The sequence below is a fragment of the Ranitomeya imitator genome, chromosome 3, assembly GCF_032444005.1.
Source record: "Ranitomeya imitator isolate aRanImi1 chromosome 3, aRanImi1.pri, whole genome shotgun sequence".
NCBI lineage: Eukaryota > Metazoa > Chordata > Amphibia > Anura > Dendrobatidae > Ranitomeya > Ranitomeya imitator.
Window position 1 is genome coordinate 396562740 of NC_091284.1, and position 21510 is coordinate 396584249.

Sequence of the window (21510 nt, forward strand, 5' to 3'; positions counted from 1 at the left end):
GCCCCTTTGCTCTGATTTTCTATCTCCCTGGTATTCTTCCCTCGGACCATGACCTGACTTTGCCTTTGTCTTTCCCCTTTTGTTTACAGTGCTGTAACTATAAACTTCGGGGCCCCTGGACAAAACTTGATAGTGGGGCCCCTCAACATTTCAATCACTAGAGGTTGTGCGGAATGTGGTGAAGCCTGCTACGCATTGTTGTATACAACACACAGGCTTCACCTCGTTTCGCAAGACCTTTAATAGATTTTGTTTATGATGCAAGTTTTAGAAGTTAAATATTCAGTGAATATGTTTGGAAAATTTTAAAAAATTAATTTTTTACCATCAGTTTGGGGCCCCTTGGGTGGTTGGGGCCCCGGGGCAGTGCCCCCGCTGCCCCAGTTGTAGTTACGGCCCTGTTTGTTTACTATGTGCTCTCTTGGTAGTTAACCCCAGAATGTTTGGCTACCTTGCCTCACAGCTTGTCCGTAAGTAGTAATAATAACAATAATCATTTTATTTCTATAGCGCCAACATATTCTGCAGCACTTTACATTTTAGAGGGGGCTTGTACAGGCAGTAGACATTACAGCATAATAATAATCAAATAAATCCACTGATACCAAAAGGAATGAGGGCCCTGCTCGCAAGCCTACAAACTATGAGGAAGTAGGGGAGACACGAGAGATGGATGGTAACAATTGCTTTCGTTGTTCGGACCAGAGTAGTGACTAGCATCACAAAAAGACTGCAGGTACTGTATGTGATTGCAGATTAAGGCCATGTTCACACCATCCTTTTTTTAATGCGGAACCGCCGCGATTTTCCCGCTGCGGGTCTGCAGCTGTTTTCCATGCAGGGTACATTACAATGTACCCTATGGAAAACAAGAACTGCTGTGCCCACATTGCGGAAAATCCCCAAAAAAGCCGCGCTTTTTGCGGAACTGCAGCGGTTCTGCACCCATTGACCTCCATTGTGAGGTTAAACCCGCAGTAAAACCCGCAGACGAAAAAGATATCTGCGGGTTTTCTGCGGTTTGTGGTGCAGAACCGCTGCAGTGTGGCTGCCCTCCCGTGCTCCAATCCCACCCCCCATGCTCCGATGCCACCCCCCCGTGCCCTAATCTCCCCCCCTTATACTTACCGGGCCTCCCGGTGTCCGTCCGGCCGTCTTTTCCCTGGGCGCCGCCATCTTCCAAAATGGCGGGCGCATGCGCAGTGCGCCCGCCGAATTGGCCGGCAGATTCGTTCCAGGCACATTTTGATCACTGTGATAACCTCACAGTGATCAAAATTAAAAAAAGGTAAATGCCCCCCCCCCTTTATCACCCCCCACCCCCATAGGTAGTAACAATAATAAAATAAAAAGAATTATTTTTTTTTTCCCCATTACAGTTAGAACTAGGGTTAGGGGTAGGGGTAGGGTTAGGGGTAGGGTTAGGGTATTTTCAGCCATTTTAACCCTAAAAAAACTTCCTAGAAAACACACAGAAACTGCACTAAAAACCGCATCAAAAAACGCATCAAAAAACGCACCAAAAAGCACCAAAAAACGCACCTGCGTTTTCTGCCAAGAGCTGCGGTTTTTAGTACAGAAAAAACAGCAGGGAAATCAGGAACATGTGAACATAGCCTAAAGGGTTACTGTGTGCGATTGTATGTGATTCGCATACATGTGCTGGTTAGTGTCTCCCAGCCTTGTTCAGTAAAGGAGAACTGAGTGAAGCGGAGAGTCAAGGAGGCTCATGATCACAAGTATGAATATTGCATACATGAGGGCATGTGAATGCTCCTCCATGCAGGGAATCCAGGGGAATCGTAGCAGTGTGACAGTCTTCAGTGATAGACCGAACAGGCATCATAATAAAAATGCGGCGGAAAATCATGCTCAAAGACATTTATATTAATAATGCAGCATGATTTCCAACCCTTAATTCCACATCAGTATGTCGCAGCAGCAATTATTTTATATGTAAAACAAATAAAAAATTTTTTTTTAATTTTCCCAGGTGAAGCTGGATCCTTTTTCCTACAAGTGGTGATGTAATGACTACAGTTCAAATGCTATACCTCTGTATAAGTCTATGTGCTCTGATTCATCAAAGCTTTCTCGCTAGAATTCTGGAGTCAAATCTTTGAAAAGTTGCAAAATTTAGGTGCACACAGAGTTGCGCCTAAATTTTGTGGCTTTTTCACTTAATTTTCTCCCAGCTCTGCCATAATGGGTATAAAAGGGGCCAGATGGGGCAAGATGCCATATAATGCATGACAAGCTGCCAGAAATCTCATTCCAGTACCTGCCTGGAGTAAGATCTCCGTCATGCTGCATGGAGGCGCGGGCCACTCATCAGACACTCCAGGTCATGAAGAAGCATGCATCTCTTCATGAATCAGCAGCGTCTGACTCCAGTATGCCCCCTGTTGTTCACACTGGTCTTGATGAATCGGGCCTTAAATGTTTTCGCTTCTATAGATTTTGTGTATGGAGATATGTTTGCAATATATTATTTTGCACCGCTTACTTAAAAGGGTTTTCTGTCTTTACTCACCCTCCTTAGGTCCAGCACTGAGTCTCTACCTTTTTCCTGATCTCTGTTGTTTCTCTTGAGCGCTGACTTCACATCAACGGTGTTGTAGCCAAACAATACAGACCAGGCCAGTGACAGAGACACAACGCTGGACCTGGGTAGAGTAAATAAAGCACATCTTGTTTATTTAATACTGAACTGAACTTGGGGACAATAGTTTACTTAAAGTGGAAAATCCCTTTAATTGCATACATTGAGATCTTGGAGCTGTAATACCACAACTTACCTATGTATTTTTTTGTGGATGCGTACTTACCGTTGTTTTAGATCTATTTTTCTCCAAAGTTGTGATCAAGGTCTGGGTGGATCGAAAAGATGGCCATCTTGTAAATTACAGTACCCCTAAACATGACATGCTAACAGATCAATGTAGCTTTCTGCACTGCAACTAAGGATCATTGTGGTCTATTGTTGGGATATCCATCCTACCACCGAACACCAGCATCCACCCCGAGTGTCAACCGCTGCAGCCAATCACTGGACTCAGCAGTTCTGACGATAAAGCCTGCGTAGGTGATCAATATAAAGCAGTGGACAACCCCTTTAAACTTCCTTGTGAACATCTGATCATGGGTATAACCTTTTAATTGTTGTAGAATTTTACAGTTTTTTTTATCTTAAGTGCCTGCACCATGTTGGGGGTTGTAGTTTCACAACAGTTGGGGATTACTACTTTAAATACTCTGGATCCAGGAACTCAGCTTTAAAAAATAACTGGACAACCTGTTCATTGTATATTAGGCTTTTTATTAGGAAGTGAGGAGTTCATTCCTATATTACAAATATTAAAACAATGTTATCTGGTAGACTAACAAACACCTGTTTCCTCTTCTAGTATAGTCTCTTAAAGTTGCAGAATTTTCTATATTGCTTGATGCCAACTCTATCTGTCCTTGTAGGACAGCCGGTTCTTGCCTATTTCTCCTTAGTGTTTCCGAACGGCGGCACAGATCAGCGAGGACCTTTTTGGACTTGTGGACTCTTGTATGATGAGTCTTCATTGTCCTCCCTAGTGGATACTCTCTGTCATGTCTTCGTTAGGAGATGGCGGCGCATTCTGGTTTTCTGCTAGGTTGAGTTTTTGTCTAAGGATTAATTAAGGATGTATAAGAACGTCATTGAAAAGTTTTTACGTTTTTCTTCCCTATCAATTAATTTTCAGCCCTCTTTTTTTATTATTCACTCAATTGTCTATCCATCGCCCAAGTCCTGAAGACTTTGTAAGGGCAGAGACAGACTGCCGTACTTCTCGTGCGAGAATCGCATCATACTCCTCGTACTGGCTGTCAAGCTCAGGTCAGGAGAGCCGACAGCTGCATAGAAATACATCATACTGTCTCGCTCCGGTCAGGAGAGCCGACAGCCAGTCCGGGCAGTGCGATGCGATTCTCGCACGAGAAATACGACAGTCTGTCTCTGCCCTAATACGTGCAGTATTCTGCCTTGATCCTATTCTTATTATACTGCCCAGAGCAGTAATTGTATTTTATCATATTTTTATTTTATAGTGAGGGAGGAGGAACCAAGAGGGGATTTCTAGTAGGATTTTAATCATACTTATGTTGCCAGTCATACTACTAGAATAATAATAGAATATTAGTGAGATGCCGAGTAACTGCTGGCCATTTCTTTGTCGGTGCAGAGAACTGTGCTCATGGCTGGGAATCCTCCCAGGTCTTGCTCTTGAGTAATGTTTATAGCTGTCATCACGTCTGTGATTTTGATAAATACAGAAGTGGTGCATATGTTTCTATTATACTTTTCCTCTAATTGCTCCACTCCTGGTTATGGCTTACACATACTGATGTAAAATACTGACCAAATACTGATAGTGTGACACAGCCTAAGTCACTCGGGAAATTAGGTAACCAACTAAAAACTGCAACTGACCCATTGTCTCCTAAACAATGAAAGGAGCGGAGATGTTCATGCTTGACCCCTGCTCCATTCAGACGGAGCGCTGTAAAGTGGACAGCAGTGAAATCCCCCAGCGATCAGCAAGTTATCCCTATCCTAATATCCCTATGGACAGTTGATAACTTACTCTCTTATAAAAACCCCTTTATAATTGTTTTGTCGACACCTATCAGTGGTTTGTACAGAGGTTAAGTCTGGTTGTGGATTCTTTTTAAATGGGTTCATCAGGATATATCTTTTTTATGTATCACTCTTTTTAAAAAAGGAGAGGGCTTTACAGTACTATATTTGTAAAAAAATATATATATGGTGTCCAGTGACCTGAGCACCTTCAACATTTTAGCAGTGCTCATATCCATACATAGGACCTCCTCTTTAAATCTGAGCAAGGTACGGGATATATACAGTATGGATCAGGCACAGCAAAAGTCTCAATGCATTGGGCTCAGCATGGTCGGTGCCATACTGCGGGCAGGCAACTCGTGCTAATTAACTGTAATTAATTAGTCTACTAATTGGATGTCACTGAAATGTAAGTGGGAAATGTAAATGCAATATGAATCACATTTATTTCTTTAATCTTCCCTGTCAGCCTTGCTGATTCTCTTAGCATTCTCTTAGTATTTAGAAAGATGAATTAATTAATTTAAGTGTTGTCACAGTGTTTTTTTTAGAATTAGATAGTAAATGAAACAGTCTGCAAGTTGAACACTAGATGGCGCTATCTTCCCATTAGTTTATGTACCGTACTTCGATGTCACTGTCTAGAAGTACTGTATGTAGAAACATGGTAGAATAAGACAGCTACCAGGCTTCTGACATCTAAAGGGTTACATAAGTAACTGGAACAGTAGTTAAAAGAATGGACCTTGCATATTCCTCTGGTTAAAGAAGGATATGGGCAATAATCTCCTGACCTTTATGTTAGCTTATATGAAAATGCCCAAAGCACAAAAGGTCAGGAAGTATTAATAAATAATCTTTATTTTTATATAGCGCTAACATATTCCGCAGCGCTTTACATTTTGCACACATTATCATCACTGTCCCTGATGGGGCTCACAATCTAAATTCCCTGTCAGTATGTTTTTGGAATGTGGGAGGAAACCGGAGTACCCGGAGGAAACCCACATTGGTCCTTTTATCCCACAGAGGTTCTAATCATTGCTCCAACTGCTCATTATCAGCCGAACCAACCAAATTATAGGTAAAACCACCATAACGGGTACATTTTAGTGCTTATAATGTCACATACAATTCTTTACTACTAATCCTTCACTAAGCAGAATGGGACGGTAGAAAGAAAACAATCGGTGTTCTCTTCTTAAAGGTGCATCCAGGTAACTAATACTATGGCATGTCCTTAGGATTTATCCAAGGCTTGCCCAGTGACTATTACCTCTTACGCAGGTTTTACTGAAAAGGATACATGGAATTACTCAGTTCTTCCAGCTGAAATATAAGATGTTCAGTGAGTTAGTCACTTGAATTTCAGAGAGAACACAAATAAAATGAACATAACCAATATAACAATAGCATACCATGTATTTCCTATACAGTAAATGGAAAAAATCAATCCTCCTATGGAAAAGTATGTGATGGAGAGGCAGATGTTGCACACATTATGTAGGGGTGTATTTGTTGTGTATGCAATATACGTCTTGGTGTATATGATAAATCTATCCATAGGCTCCCATTTTCCCAATGTTATTATATACAAAAATCATACCCCACGTAGTATACTAGGTTGTTTTGGGTTTTTTTTAAACACGGGGGTCTATGATCAACATATGACACCGTATGCCTATACAGTAGAATCAGTTGACCATGTTGGATGGAGATATATGTTGGGAAATTCTTCCAACATATACCTAGGACATATTCTGCAACAACAGCATGAATTGGCAGGGAGTGCCCATGTTCCTATAGGAGAGTATGCCAGAGGATTAACAGAGAGCAGAGTCACTGACCATTGGAGTCACTGTATACAGAAGGAACAAATTTATAAAATAAATATATAGTGATAGGTGCATAAATCCCCCAAAACATATATGAAACTGACATGTTACTTTTTTAGTGTAGAGCACATGAAATTCTATTTCTTTCTTTCTGCTGATTCTATTACTTTTTATTGTAATTTCTTGATTAGATAGATACTGTAGATATCTGGATAGATGAATGTATGGATGGGTGGATAGAATAGATGATCAAGGTTTATATAATTGATAAACCGATGATATTGCAATAATGTCTGATTGTTCCTGGGTGACTGTAAAAGTATAAAGATACTAGGGATGGTTAGTGAGAAACACAGCTTGCTTTTAAAAGATGGGTTTATTCTGATCATAGAATCATAGAATGTAAGAGTTGGAAGGGACCAATGTAAGATTTCCTGAACCATCTCAGACAGATGTCTGTTTGAAGTCTTCCACTGAAGGTGAACATTATGGACATTATGAAAAATAAGAAGTAATAATAAATAATGCATGGAAATGCTAGGAGTTGAGAAGTAGTTGATTGGAATCAATATTTGGCACCGTTCCAACTGGAGTCCGCGTCCCATCTACAATGTGGCGCAGACATCCACATTTTGTGGTTTATCTCAGTAAACCACAGAGACATCAGACAGATTGCAGAGATTCTCAACTGTGAGGAAATAGTGCAGCCTTGAAATAAAAGGAATTTTACAATGGATTAAATAATTAAATGGGAATCTGTTAGCAGATGCTTTCTATGTAATCTGAGAGCAGTGAGATGTAGGGGCAGAGCGCTTGATTCCAGCAATGTGGCACGTACTGGACTACTTAGTGTGGTTTGGATAGAATCCCTATTTTCTCTTGTGCAGATATAGCAGTGGTCAGAATGCTGAGCTGTGTCCAACCTCGCCCACACCCTGATTGCCAGTTTACAGAGTACACTATGCATTGTCAGCAAGCTGCCAATCAGTGTTAGTGGCGGGGTTACACAGATTAGCTGGACTGACTGGCATGTGCCACCTAGTCCAGCAGTGACAATCTCTTGCTGATAAAATATGGATTTTTGGTACACACCGTAAAATCTTTCTTGGAGCCTTCTTTGGGGGACACAGGAACCATGGGTGTATGCTGCTGTCATTAGGCGGCTGAGACTAGGCAAAAAAGAGGTAGCTCTTCCTCAGCAGTTAGCTCGTCAGTCAGCGGTTAGTGAAAAAGCAGTAGGAGAAACAACCGTAAATCCAATCTATTAACAGGCCCAACATAGGCATACATTAGGGAGAGTGCTTTGTCCCCCAATGAAGGCTCCAAGAAAGAGATTTTACGGTGAGTACCAAAAATCCATCTTTCTCTATCACTTGGAAGACACAGGTAACCATGGGATATCTTAAATCAGTCCCAAGGGAGGGGGAAAGTAAATCTCGAATACTCAGGTTGGACGGCTGGTGACCACCGTCTGCAAAAATTTCTTACTAAGCTGGCATCCGCCGAAGCGTAGGTATGAATTAGGTAGAACCTTGAAAAAGTGTGAAGTTGGAGTTAAGGCCTGACTGGAGAAAAGCCAGGATGACTGGGAGTGAGAAGGACATGGGGAAGACTGATTGTCTTCACACCAGCGGAAATAGTCTCTCCAGGTCCTATGATAAATGTGAGAAGACACAGCTTTTCTCGCACTAGTCTTGATTTGTATTACCTGAGGTGAAAAACGTGCTTGCTTCAGAACGGCGGCCTCAATGGCCATGCCATTAAACTCAGCGCATGAGAATTCTGGTGGAAGAGGGGACCCTGAGAAAGAAGGTTTGGAAGTTTCCATGAGGTGTCTGCAAGCATGTTTACTAGCTCTGCATACCAGGCCCTTCTGGACTAGTCTGGAGCCACCAGAATTACGGGTACTCCCAGTGTCCAGTGTAATCTGAAGGCTCTGGCAACAGTCTCTGAAGGATGGCCCCTTGATTAAGAGGTCATCCAGGTACGGGACAATGACAATCCCTCTGGAACGCAGGCCATGGAACGCTGGCCATGACAGACGCCATCAACTTGGTGATCACCCTGGGAGCAGAGGTTTTGTCCTTATTGTGCTCACATTCTGAACCAGATTCAGAATAAAACCCCAGGGCCACCTCAGAAGAGGATGTGGAGGGGGATGGAAAGCTGGTCGAGGAGCTCGAGTATGTCCGCTTCTTTGAACTGACTCTTGATCTGCCCTTGTGAGTGGTGACAGGGTGCCTGTGAATCCTCCACAGGAGCAATCGGAGCACTGGTGGCCGCCGGTAGGGTAGGCAGATGTTCAAGGACCTAGACCAGGGACTGAGAGATTCTGGTAAGGTCTGACACAGATTAGGAAATAGCCACGGCCCACTCTGGAGGAGAGGGGTTGGACTCCTCTCAGGCGGCGGGGGGTTCCTGAGGTGCCATCATGGTTGGAGGAGTGCAGGGCTTGCATAAGGCCGTAATCTGACCTGTGGGCCACTTTATTTTACAAATGTTGCAGGCGCAATGAATAACAGTGAGGGGACAGGAGAGAGACTCCCCAGGACTGGGCATATGTGAAGGCAGCACTCTGTAGCGCTATAGCACGCAAACATAAAATATGAAAATTGAATTGCATTACTGCACTAGAAATATGAAAAATTGAGAATGCCTAGCGTATAAATTGGCCAATTCACGTGTACCTGGCAACCTTGTTAAGGCGATTCTCATTGCCAGGACCTAATGCCAATGCTCTCTTAGATAGTCTACATCTCTCTGGGAACCTAATATGAATCCTCTCTTGGACTGAAGTCTATATCTCTGTGGAGGGGCAGAATCCTGCTGCAATTTAAAACACTTAAAGCTAAGGGGCGGAGTGCTCAGTCAGAAGGCAAATACATACAAATATAAAAAAAAATGACCACCACATCCAAACATAAATCATGTCTGAACAGGTGCTTAGAGTCGCCAACTCCTATACAATCAAACAGATAAGGCAGTGGTCCCCAACTCCAGGCCTCGAGGGCCGCCAACAGTGCAGGTTTTCAGGATTTCCTTAGTATTGCACAGGGGTTGGAATCATCACCTGTGCAGATGATCACATTACCACCAATGCAATACTAAAGAAATCCTGAAAACCTGCACTGTTGGCGGCCCTCGAGGCCTGGAGTTGGGGACCCCTGAGATAAGGCAACACTCTACATCAGACTGCTGGAGGAACAGCGGCAGCTAGATGCTGCTTGATGCCGGGTACTGTGGAAGGAATCGCCATTTGAGATGGTGTCCTGCCGGAAAAAAGCCTCGGCACTGCCGAGAACGTTGCCTGACAGAGAAAGGGCGAGGAGAAAAGGGGCGGGGCTGGCAGATCGCGCTGAAGTGTCTGGGCCGGCAATAGGACGGAGAGAAGGGGGCATGCCCTAGTCTCGCCGCTGCATCCTTATTGGCCGCTTTGAAAAAAAAGGCGCCAAGGGAAGATGCGCGCAAACAGTAAGGAGTGGGCAAAGGGGAGGAAAGCAAGCACTGTACCAGGTGTGGCAAGTTTGAAAAAAGGTGTGGGACCTTGTAAGAGTGGCACCGCCCAGAGCATCGGAGGAAACTCTGATGCACCCCCATCCCCTGTGAAGAGAGAGGGACAATATCTGATGGTGAGTCCCTTCTTCACACTCTCAAACAAGGCATCAGGGGCCGCCCTTTTGGAATAAGGGGGACTTTTTGGTATTGAAGAGGTGTTCTCCTTCCCGCACCGCCATGTCTCCTTGATGACGCAGAAGACGGTGGTGGTTGTTCACCAGGTGTAGGGACCACAGTCTTCCTCCCGGCCCACTCCAAGGAGGGGGCTGGAGTTGGGAAATAGGGTAAGGACTGGCCAACACAAATCACCCTGAGCACAGAAGTGGCAGTGGATAGGGTCCTGCCTGGCGAGACGGAAGTGGACAGAGTGGGGAATGCCACATTGTGTTCTCGGTTGCACGTACGTGGGAAAGCAGAGTGAATATTACACTCTGCTGCCCAGAGGAACCTGAAAGACAAAAGGGAAAAGATTAATTTAAAAAAACAGAGATCCTGTAGGAAAAAATGGATCTGGGATGAGATCCACGTCTGCCTCCTACAGACACTAAGCTTAAACTGACAGTGACAAGCTTTGTTTCTGTCGGTGGGCATATACTGCAGAGGAGGAGCTAACTCTTTTTTTGTCTAGTGTCAGCCTCCTAGTGACAGTAGCACACACCCATGGTTACCTGAGTCCTCAATGAAGCGATAAAGAAACACCGTTCGCATTGAAATTGCAGCACACAGTCTAATAAGTGACACATCTCTGGAATCAGGGTCTCTACCCCTACATTATGCTGCTCTCAGATCACACAGCAAAAATCTGGTGACAGATTCTCTTTAATATAACAGATGAATATACAATTGTAAGGACTGGCACCAAGCACACATATTGTTGTACAATACAAAGCTATTTCTCCTACAATAGAACGTTTTCAAGTGAAATAGGTGAAGATTCACATTTGTATACAGAAAGGAGTAATGTGGTGAATAAGACAATCAATAAGAGTAGGGGAGTAAACAGCTGGAGTAGGTAATCGAAAAGGTGTGATACAGTTTTATTGTACAATAAATGCAAAGAATTAGGGACATAAAATCTTAGAATACAGAAATGTACATCAAATCCAAAAAACACCTTATAGCAGGGTACTGGCCCAGACTGGACTCGTGCATTTTTCTGTAGCTATGAATGGTCCTGCTGACCCTGGCATACTCCTCTTACAGCTCTGGCAAAAATTAAGAGACCACCACATCAAAACCCTGTCATGGGCAGCCCAATCTCCAGACCTGAACCCCATTGAAAACCTCTGGAATGTAATCAAGAGGATGATGGCTAGTCACAAGCCATCAAACAAAGAACTGCTTACATCTTTGCGCCAGAAGCAGTGTGAAAGACTGGTGGAAAGCATGCCAAGACGCACGAAAGCTGTGATTAAAAATCATGGTTATTCCACTAAATATTGATTTCTGAAATCTTCCTGAGTTAAAACATTAGTATTGTTGTTTCTAAATGATTATGAACTTGTTTTCTTTGCATTGTCTGAGGTCTTAAAGCACTGTTTTTTTTTACATTTTGACCATTTTTCTTTGTCAGAAAAAAAAAATACAAAATTTATTGCTTGGAAATTCGGAGACATGTTGTCAGATGTTTATTGAATAAATAAAAATTTTACTTTTTTACTCAAATATACCTATAAAGAGAAAAATCAGAAAAACTGAACATTTTGGAGTGGTCTCTAAATTTTTGCCAGAGCTGTAGATGTAGAGACTGGACCCCTGCTACACGATAAGTATGCGAGGGTTAGTAAGACCAGTAATATTTGCATTTTTCGAACCAGGGTTATGTATCTGAAACATTATGAGCTACATAGAAGCTATATCTATTAGTGAGACTGATAGCTGTTTATAGTAGCACATTGTTGCGGTTTGGATTTGGCTCACTATGGTTGTGTATTCACATTTTAGCATTGTACACATATTAAAGGGAAGGTGCCACCAGTTTTCTTGCATTTTGTTTTTTTGTGAAATTAAGCTTAAAATAGTAATTAAAATGTATTAATGCAATGTTTGCACTGTTTGCAAACATTTCTATATGAAAAATATTATATATTTTTCTACAAATATACATATTTACCACTAGGGGGAGCATTTTCCGTTTTAGACCTCAAGCAGCTATAGTAAGATTTAGCAGCTCTGCCCCAGGGATATTAGACCACCCAAAAGGGGAGGGAAATGGTCAGCAGTTACTGCCCCAACAGTAAGTATGAAGAGCAGCATCACAGGGCAGCACCATTTTGTGTGTGACTGCCCTGTGACCTGCTATCTCCAGCAGTTACTGCATCAGAGTGACAGCTTGTTTACAGAGGAGCAGAACACAGTGGACTCAGCAGAATCTGGACCCAAGAAGAGTGAAGACATCTGGTGTGCATGGAGCAGCATTGGGAGCTGTCTGGGACTCATCCCTCAAGAAGATAAGAAGGAGCTCCAGCTCTGCAGTGAATAGCCAGGCATTATGGAGGGAGGGGAGAGATGCATTGTATGGCTAAGGCCGGGGTCACACTAGACCGTAATACGGACAAGTGCAATGCGATAAAAAATCGCATAGCACTCGTCCCAATGTTAACCCCTTTCTGCCATTAGACGTACTATTGCGTCCATGTGGGGTGGGCTTTTCTTCCCAAGGACGCAATAGTACGTCATATGCGATCGGCAGCGCTCACGGGGGGAGCGCCGCCGATCGCGGCCGGGTGTCAGCTGTTTATCGCAGCTGACATCCGGCACTATGTGCCAGGAGCGGTCACGGACCGCCCCCGGCACATTAACCCCCGGCACACCGCGATCAAAGATGATCGCGATGTGCCGGCGGTACAGGGAAGCACCGCGCAGGGAGGGGGCTCCCTGCGGGCTTCCCTGAGCCCCCCGCAGCAACGCGATGTGATCGCGTTGCTGCGAGGGTCTCACCTCCCTCCCTGCTCCCTCCAGCCCCGGATCCAAGATGGCCGCGGATCCGGGTCCTGCAGGGAGGGAGGTGGCTTCACAGAGCCTGCTCAGAGCAGGCACTGTGAAGCAGCCTGCACTGCTATCAGATCAGTGATCTGACAGAGTGCTGTGCAAACTGTCAGATCACTGATCTGTGATGTCCCCCCCTGGGACAAAGTAAAAAAGTAAAAAAAAAAAATTTCAAATGTGTAAAAAAAAATTAAAAAAAATATTCCAAAATAATGAAAAAAAAATAAAAATATTATTCCCATAAATACATTTCTTTATCTAAATAAAAAAAAAAAAACAATAAAAGTACACATATTTAGTATCGCCGCGTCCGTAACGGCCCGACCTATAAAACTGGCCCACTAGTTAACCCCTTCAGTAAACACCGTAAGAAAAAAAAAAAAAAAAACGAGGCAAAAAACAACGCTTTATTATCATACCGCCGAACAAAAAGTGGAATAACACGCGATCAAAAAGACAGATATAACTAACCATGGTACCGCTGAAAACGTCATCTTGTCCCGCAAAAAACGAGCCGCCATACAGCATCATCAGCAAAAAAATAAAAAAGTTATAGCCCTGAGAATAAAGCGATGCAAAAATAATTATTTTTTCTATAAAATAGTTTTTATCGTATAAAAGCGCCAAAACATAAAAAAATGATATAAATGAGGTGTCGCTGTAATCGTACTGACCCGAAGAATAAAACTGCTTCATCAATTTTACCAAACGCGGAACGGTATAAACGCCTCCCCCAAAAGAAATTCATGAATAGCTGGTTTTTGGTCATTCTGCCTCACAAAAATCGGAATAAAAAGCGATCAAAAAATGTCACGTGCCCGAAAATGTTACCAATAAAAACATCAACTCGTCCCGCAAAAACCAAGACCTCACATGACTCTGTGGACCAGAATATAGAAAAATTATAGCTCTCAAAATGTGGTAACGCAAAAAATATTTTTTGCAATAAAAAGCGTCTTTCAGTGTGTGACGGCTGCCAATCATAAAAATCCGCTAAAAAACCCGCTATAAAAGTAAATCAAACCCCCCTTCATCACCCCCTTAGTTAGGGAAAAATTAAAAAAATGTATTTATTTCCATTTTCCCATTAGGGCTAGGGTTAGAGTTAGGGCTAGGGTTAGGGCTAGGGCTAGGGTTAGGGCTAGGGTTAGGGCTAGGGTTAGGGTTAGGGCTAGGGCTAGGGTTAGGGTTAGGGCTAGGGTTAGGGCTAGGGTTAGGGCTAGGGTTAGGGCTAGGGTTAGGGCTAGGGTTAGGGCTAGGGTTAGGATTAGGGTTAGGGCTAGGGTTAGGGCTAGGGCTACAGTTTGGGTTGGGGCTAAAGTTACAGTTAGGGTTTAGATTACATTTACGGTTGGGAATAGGGTTGGGATTAGGGTTAGGGGTGTGTCAGGGTTAGAGGTGTTGTTAGGGTTACTGTTGGGATTAGGGTTAGGGATGTGTTTGGATTAGGGTTTCAGTTATAATTGGGGGGTTTCCACTGTTTAGGCACATCAGGGGCTCTCCAAACGCGACATGGCGTCCGATCTCAATTCCAGCCAATTCTGCGTTGAAAAAGTAAAACAGTGCTTCTTCCCTTCCGAGCTCTCCCGTGTGCCCAAACAGGGGTTTACCCCAACATATGGGGTATCAGCGTACTCAGGACAAATAGGACAACAACTTTTGGGGTCCAATTTCTCCTGCTACCCTTGGGAAAATACAAAACTCGGGGCTAAAACATATTTTTTGTGGGGAAAAAAAAGATTTTTTATTTTCACGGCTCTGCGTTATAAACTGTAGTGAAACACTTGGGGGTTCAAAGTTCTCACAACACATCTAGATTAGTTCCCTGGGGGGTCTAGTTTCCAATATGGGGTCACTTGTGGGGGGTTTCTACTGTTTAGGTACATTAGGGGTTCTGCAAACGCAATGTGACGTCTGCAGACCATTCCATCTAAGTCTGCATTCCAAATGGCGCTCCTTCCCTTCCGAGCTCTGCCATGCGCTCAAACGTTGGTTTCCCCCAACATACGGGGTATCAGCGTACTCAGGACAAATTGGACAACAACTTTTGGGGTCGAATTTCTCCTCTTACCCTCGGGAAAATACAAAACTGGGGGCTAAAAAATAATTTTGGGGGGAAAGATTTTTTTTTTTAATTTTCACGGCTCTGCGTTACAAACTGTAGTGAAACACTTGGGGGTTCAAAGATATCACAACACATCTAGATGAGTTCCTTAGGGGGTCTAGTTTCCAAAATGGTGTCACTTGTGGGAGGTTTCTACTGTTTAGGTACATTAGGGGCTCTGCAAATGCAATGTGACACCTGCAGACCATTCCATCTAAGTCCTCATTCCAAATGGAGCTCCTTCCCTTCCGAGCCCTCCCATGCGCCCAAACAGTGGTTCCCCCCCACATATGGGGTATCAGCGCACTCAGGACAAATTGGACAACAAATTGTGGGGTCGAATTTCTCCTTTTACCCTCGGGAAAATACAAAACTGGGGGCTAAAAAATAATTTTTGTGGGAAAAAATTTTTTTTTTATTTTTACGGCTCTCCATTATAAACTTCTGTGAAGCCCTTGGTGGGTCAAAGCGCTCAGCACACATCTAGATAAGTTCCTAAGGGGGTCTACTTTCCAAAATGGTGTCACTTGTGGGGGGTTTCTACTGTTTAGGTACATTAGGGGCTCTGCAAACGCAATGTGACACCTGCAGACCATTCCATCTAAGTCTGCATTCAAATGGCACTCCTTCCCTTCTGAGCCCTCCCATGTGCCCAAACAGTGGTTCCCCCCACATATGGTGTATCATCGCACTCAGGACAAATTGGGCAACAAATTTTGGGGTCCAATTTCTCCTGTTACCCTCAGGAAAATACAAAACTGGGGGCTAAAAAAATAATTTTTGTGGGAAAAAAATTTTGTTTTATTTTTACGGCTCTGCATTATAAACTTCTGTGAAGCACTTGGTGGGTCAAAGTGCTCACCACACCTCTAGATAAGTTCCTTAGGGGGTCTACTTTCCAAAATGGTGTCATTTGTGGGGGGTTTCAATGTTTAGGCACATCAGTGGCTCTTCAAACGCAACATGGCGTCCCATCTCAATTCCTGTCAATTTAGCTTTGAAAAGTCAAACGGCGCTCCTTCCCTTCCGAGCTCTCCCATCCACCCAAACAGTGGTTTACCCCCACATATGGGGTATCCGCGTACTCAGGACAAATTGTACAACAACTTTTGGGGTCCAATTTCTTCTCTTACCCTTGGGAAAATAAAAAATTGGGGGCAAAAAGATAATTTTTGTGAAAAAATATGATTTTTTATTTTTACGGTTCTACATTATAAACTTCTGTGAAGCACTTGGTGGGTCAAAGTGCTCACCACACCTCTAGATAAGTTCCTTAGGGGGTCTACTTTCCAAAATGGTGTCACTTGTGGGGGGTTTCAATGTTTAGGCACATCAGTGGCTCTTCAAACGCAACATGACGTCCCATCTCAATTCCTGTCAATTTTGCATTGAAAAGTCAAACGGCGCTCCTTCCCTTCCGAGCTCTCCCATCCGCCCAAACAGTGGTTTACCCCCACATATGGGCTATCAGCGTACTCAGGACAAATTGTACAACAACTTTTGGGGTCCAATTTCTTCTCTTACCCTTGGGAAAATAAAAAATTGGGGGCGAAAAGATAATTTTTGTGAAAAAATATGATTTTTTATTTTTACGGTTCTACATTATAAACTTCTGTGAAGCACTTGTTGGGTCAAAGTGCTCACCACACCTCTAGATAAGTTCCTTAGGGGGTCTACTTTCCAAAATGGTGTCACTTGTGGGGGGTTTCAATGTTTAGCCACATCAGGGGCTCTCCAAACGAAACATGGCGTCCCATCTCAATTCCAGTCAATTTTGCATTGAAAAGTCAAATGGCGCTCCTTCGCTTCCGAGCTCTGCCATGCGCCCAAACAGTGGTTTACCCCCACATGTGGGGTATTGGCATACTCAGGACAAATTGTACAACAATGTTTGGGGTCCATTTTCTCCTGTTACCCTTGGTAAAATAAAACAAATTGGAGCTGAATTACATTTTTTGTGAAAAAAAGTTAAATGTTCATTTTTATTTAAACATTCAAAAAATTCCTGTGAAGCACCAGAAGGGTTAATAAACTTCTTGAATATGGTTTTGAGCACCTTGAGGGGTGTAGTTTTTAGAATGGTGTCACACTTGGGTATTTTCTATCATATAGACCCCTCAAAATGACTTCAAATGAGATGTGGTCCCTAAAATAAAATGGTGTTGTAGAAATGAGAAATTGCTGGTCAACTTTTAACCCTTATAACTCCCTAACAAAAAAAAATTTTGGTTCCAAAATTGTGCTGATGTAAAGTAGACATGTGGGAAATGTTACTTATTAAGTATTTTGTGTGACATATCTCTGTGATTTAATTGCATAAAAATTCAAAGTTGGAAAATTGCGAAATTTTCATAATTTTCGCCAAATTTCCGTTTTTTTCACAAATAAACGCAGGTACTATCAAATAATTTTTACCATTGTCATGAAGTACAATATGTCACGAGAAAACAATGTCAGAATCACCAGGATCCATTGAAGCGTTCCAGAGTTATAACCTCATAAAGGGACAGTGGTCAGAATTGTAAAAATTGGCCCGGTCATTAACGTGCAAACCACCCTTGGGGGTAAAGGGGTTAATCTATGGGGCAGCTCCCATCATCCGATATTTTCTCGGCCGTATTCAGGATCCGAGTGAAATCGCAGCATGCTGCGATTGTCCGCGTATCTCGGCCGAGAATCGCCAATGAAAGTCTATGGGGGTGAGAAAAAATAGCACAGCACACGGACCATCAGTGTGACTTGCGAGAAATTCTCAGGCATTGGGCAGGTGACAGGAAAGGTTCAGCCATTATTTGCTCATTTTGCAAGTGTGTGAGAAAATCTCACCATACGGATGCCATACGGATGTCACACGGATCATTGGATGCGAGAAAATCGCATCCTCGCACTGCACATGGATCACTGTTTTGGTAAAATTTGTGCGATTCTCGTCCGTCAAAAACGGACCTTTTTTTATACGTTGTGTGTGTCCCCAGCCTAAGAGTGACTGATGGGAGAGAAAGAGACGTGAAGTATGATGAGTGAGATGGAGTGTGATGGGGAGATACACCTTGAGGCTGTGTGCACACGTTGAGGATTTTTCGCATTTTTTTGCGTTTGTTCGCTATAAAAATGCGATAAAAACAATTTAAAAATGCATACATATGCATCCCATCATTTATAATGCATTCCGCAATTTTTGTGCATATGTTGCGTTTTTTCTGGGGAAAAAACGCATCGCAGTAAAAAACACAACATGTTCTGCGCATGTCGTGTCTCCTCCTTTGATGTGGGCACCGGCGCTGAGCCCACATCAAAGTCACGACATGTCGGCTGTTTTGTACAGCTGACATGTGCGCGCAATAGCGTCAGGATGGTCACCATAGAGGTCCTTGAGACCTCTATAGTTACTGATGCCGGCCTGCTGTGAGCGCCACCCTGTGGTCGGCACTCATAGCAAGCCTGTGATTCAGCTACGGAGCAGCAATCTGATGATCGCTGCTATGTAGCTGAGCCGATCGAGTTGTGCCAGCTTCTAGTTTCCCATGGAGGCTATTGAAGCATGGCAAATGTAAAAAAAAATGTTTTTAAAAATATGAAAAAAAAAATAAAAAAATTAAAGTTTAAATCACCCCCCTTTTGCCCCATCAAAAATAAAACAATAAAAAAATCAAACCTACACATATTTAGTATCGCCGCGTTCAGAATCGCCCGATCTGTCAATAAAAAAAAACATGACTGACATGTGCCCGCAATAGCGGCGGGTGAAATCGCGATTCAACCGTTCCTCTGTATGTGTTTTCCGTCCGGCGGAAACAGCTGTTTTGATGGATCCTGCAAAAAACGGATGAAACGTGTGGCTATCCGGCGCTAATACAACTCAATGAGAAAATAACGGATCCGGCGGAAAAAACCTGATCTGGCAGAAAAAAAAGGAACTTGTGGAAAAAACGTATCTGGCGGGAAAAAACGGATCCGGCGGAAAAAACTGATCTGGCAGAAAAAAAGGAACTTGTGGAAAAAAAACGGATCCGGCGGAAAAAAACGGATGAGGCGGGAAAAAAAGGATCCGATGGAAAAAAAAATCATCTGACAGAAAAAAAAGGAAATTGTGGAAAAAAACGGATCAGGCGGGAAAAAATGGATCCGATGGAAAAAAAACCTGATCTGGCAGAAAAAAAAAGGAAATTGTGGAAAAAAACGGATCCGGCGGGAAAAAACGGATCCGGCAGGAAAAAAGTGGATACGGCGGGAATTAACGGATCCAGCAGGAAAAAATGGATCCGGCGGGAAAAAACGGATCCAGCGGGAAAAAATGGATCTGGTGGAAAAAACGGATCTGGCGGAAAAAAACGGATTCTGCAAATGTGCTCGCAGGATGCGTTTTTTTCCCATAAACTTGTATTAGCGACGGATCGTGACGGATGGCCACACGTCGCGTGGTCGCGTCTGTCGTGCAACGGATCCGTCGTGTTTTGGCAGACCGTCGGCACAAAAAAACGTTCAAGTAAACTTTTTTTCCAGCGTGTCCGCCATTTTCTACCGCGCATGCGCTGCCAAAACTCCGCCCCCTCCTTCCAGACTTCAGAATGGGCAGTGGATGTGTTTGAAAAACTGCATCCGCTGCCCACGTCGGGCACAAATTTCACAACGTGCGTCGGTACGTCGGCCCGACACATAGCGACGGACTCGTACAGACGCAAGTGTGAAAGAGGCCTTTATGAGGGTTGAATTAAAACAAAACAAAAAAAACGTGTGGGCGCCCGTGCAATTTTCTGCGCCAGAGGGTGAAAGCCGACGGCCAGGGGCCAATATCTGTAGCCTGCTATGAATATCAGCCCGCAGCTGTCTGCGTAGCCTTTACTGGCTATTAAAATAGGGGGACCCCAAAAAAAAATGACGTGGGGTCCCCTTATATTTTATAGCCAGAAAGGCTACGCAGACAGCTGCAGGCTGATATTCATAGCCTAGAGAGGGGCCATGGATATTGCCCCCCCCCCCCCCCCCGGGCTACAAATACCAGTCCGCAGCCGCCCCAGAAATGGCGCATCTGTAAGATGCGCCAATTCCGGCACTTAGCCCCTCTCTTCCCACTCCCGTGTAGCGGTGGGATATGGGGTAATGAAGGGTTAATGTCACCTTGCTATTGTAAGGTGACATTAAGCCGGGTTAATAACGGAGAGGCGTCAATAAGACGCCTATCCGTTATTAATCCAATAGTAAGAAAGGGTTAAAAAAAACACGCACACATTAGGAAAAAAGTATTTTAATACTCTTCATTTCACCATACTTACCATACTTCAGCGCCTGCAAAAAACGTAAAATAATAAACCGTATACTACCTGTCCGCCGTAGTCCAATTAATATCGAGTGTCCCACGACGATCTCCCCTATAGAACAGTGACATCGGGTGATGTCACTGCTCTATAGGACCCTCAGTGACACACTGACAGGAGGCAATGGCTCCTGCAGTGCATCACTGAGAGGTTACCTTAGGACAAGGTCTCACTTTATGGCAATTGCTGCATGGGAAAATTTCTCATACAGCAATGGCATAAAGTGAGACTAGGGACTTTTTTTTTACAGCGGCGGAGGAATACAGTGGTGGAAGGATACCTTCCTGCTGTCATTGTGTTCCTGGATCCCCTAGAGAGCAGTCGCATTATCTGATGCTGCTGCTCTCCACGGGAGATCGCAGTGGGACACTCGTGGATTTCTGCGGACAGGGAGTATATTGGTTGTTTGTTTTTTTCATATTTTTTTTACAGATGACACTGGCTTCGGGGAACAAAATGACAAGTAATGGTGAGTATGAAATCTATGTTTAATGTACTGTATGTCTATAAGTATGTAATGTATTGTATGTAGCATGTATGTGGCATGTATGTATGGAGTATTTTTTATTTTTTTTCATTCAACACATTAGCCGGATGATGGGACTATTACTGTCCCATAATTGGCTAATGTGTCAATCACTGTCATTGTAGTAGGCATCGTCCGATGGGACTTAGTCCCATCGGACGATGCTTGCATACACGCAGAGACCCCCCCCACGCCGCACAGACCCCCCCACGCCGCACAGAGACCCCCCCACGCCGCACAGAGACCCCCCCAAGCTGCACAGAGACCCCCCCCACGCCGCACAGAGACCCCCCCACACCGCACAGAGACCCCCCACGCCGCACAGAGACCTCCCCACGCCGCACAGAGACCCCCCCACGCCGCACAGAGATCCCCACGCCGCACAGAGATCACCTACGCCGCACAGAGACCCCCCCACGCCGCACAGAAACCCCCACGCCGCACAGACCCCCCATGCCGCACAGAGACCCCCCCACACCGCAGACCCCCCCCACGCCGCACAGAGACCCCCCCCACGCCGCACAGAGACCCCCCCCACACCACACAGAGAGGGGGTGAGCGACACAGGGGGAGAG

At 44.1% G+C, this 21510-nt stretch overlaps 1 protein-coding gene across 2 annotated transcripts in view; it reads right to left on the bottom strand.

Moving 5' to 3' along the window:
- Window positions 1-3298: 3298 nt before the first annotated feature.
- Window positions 3299-21510, bottom strand: part of CCDC28B (coiled-coil domain containing 28B) — an 81844-nt gene continuing 63632 nt past the window's right edge. The window contains exons 5-6 of one of the 2 annotated variants that reach the window (XM_069757012.1): window positions 5919-5941; window positions 3299-3657 (exon numbers count right to left, since the gene is read on the bottom strand). In XM_069757012.1, coding sequence (XP_069613113.1) covers window positions 3582-3657; window positions 5919-5941 — 99 coding nt within the window. In that variant the 3' untranslated portion in view covers window positions 3299-3581. Of the gene's footprint in view, window positions 3658-5918; window positions 5973-21510 lie in introns of those variants that run through there. The other variant, XM_069757013.1, reaches the window with a different exon arrangement.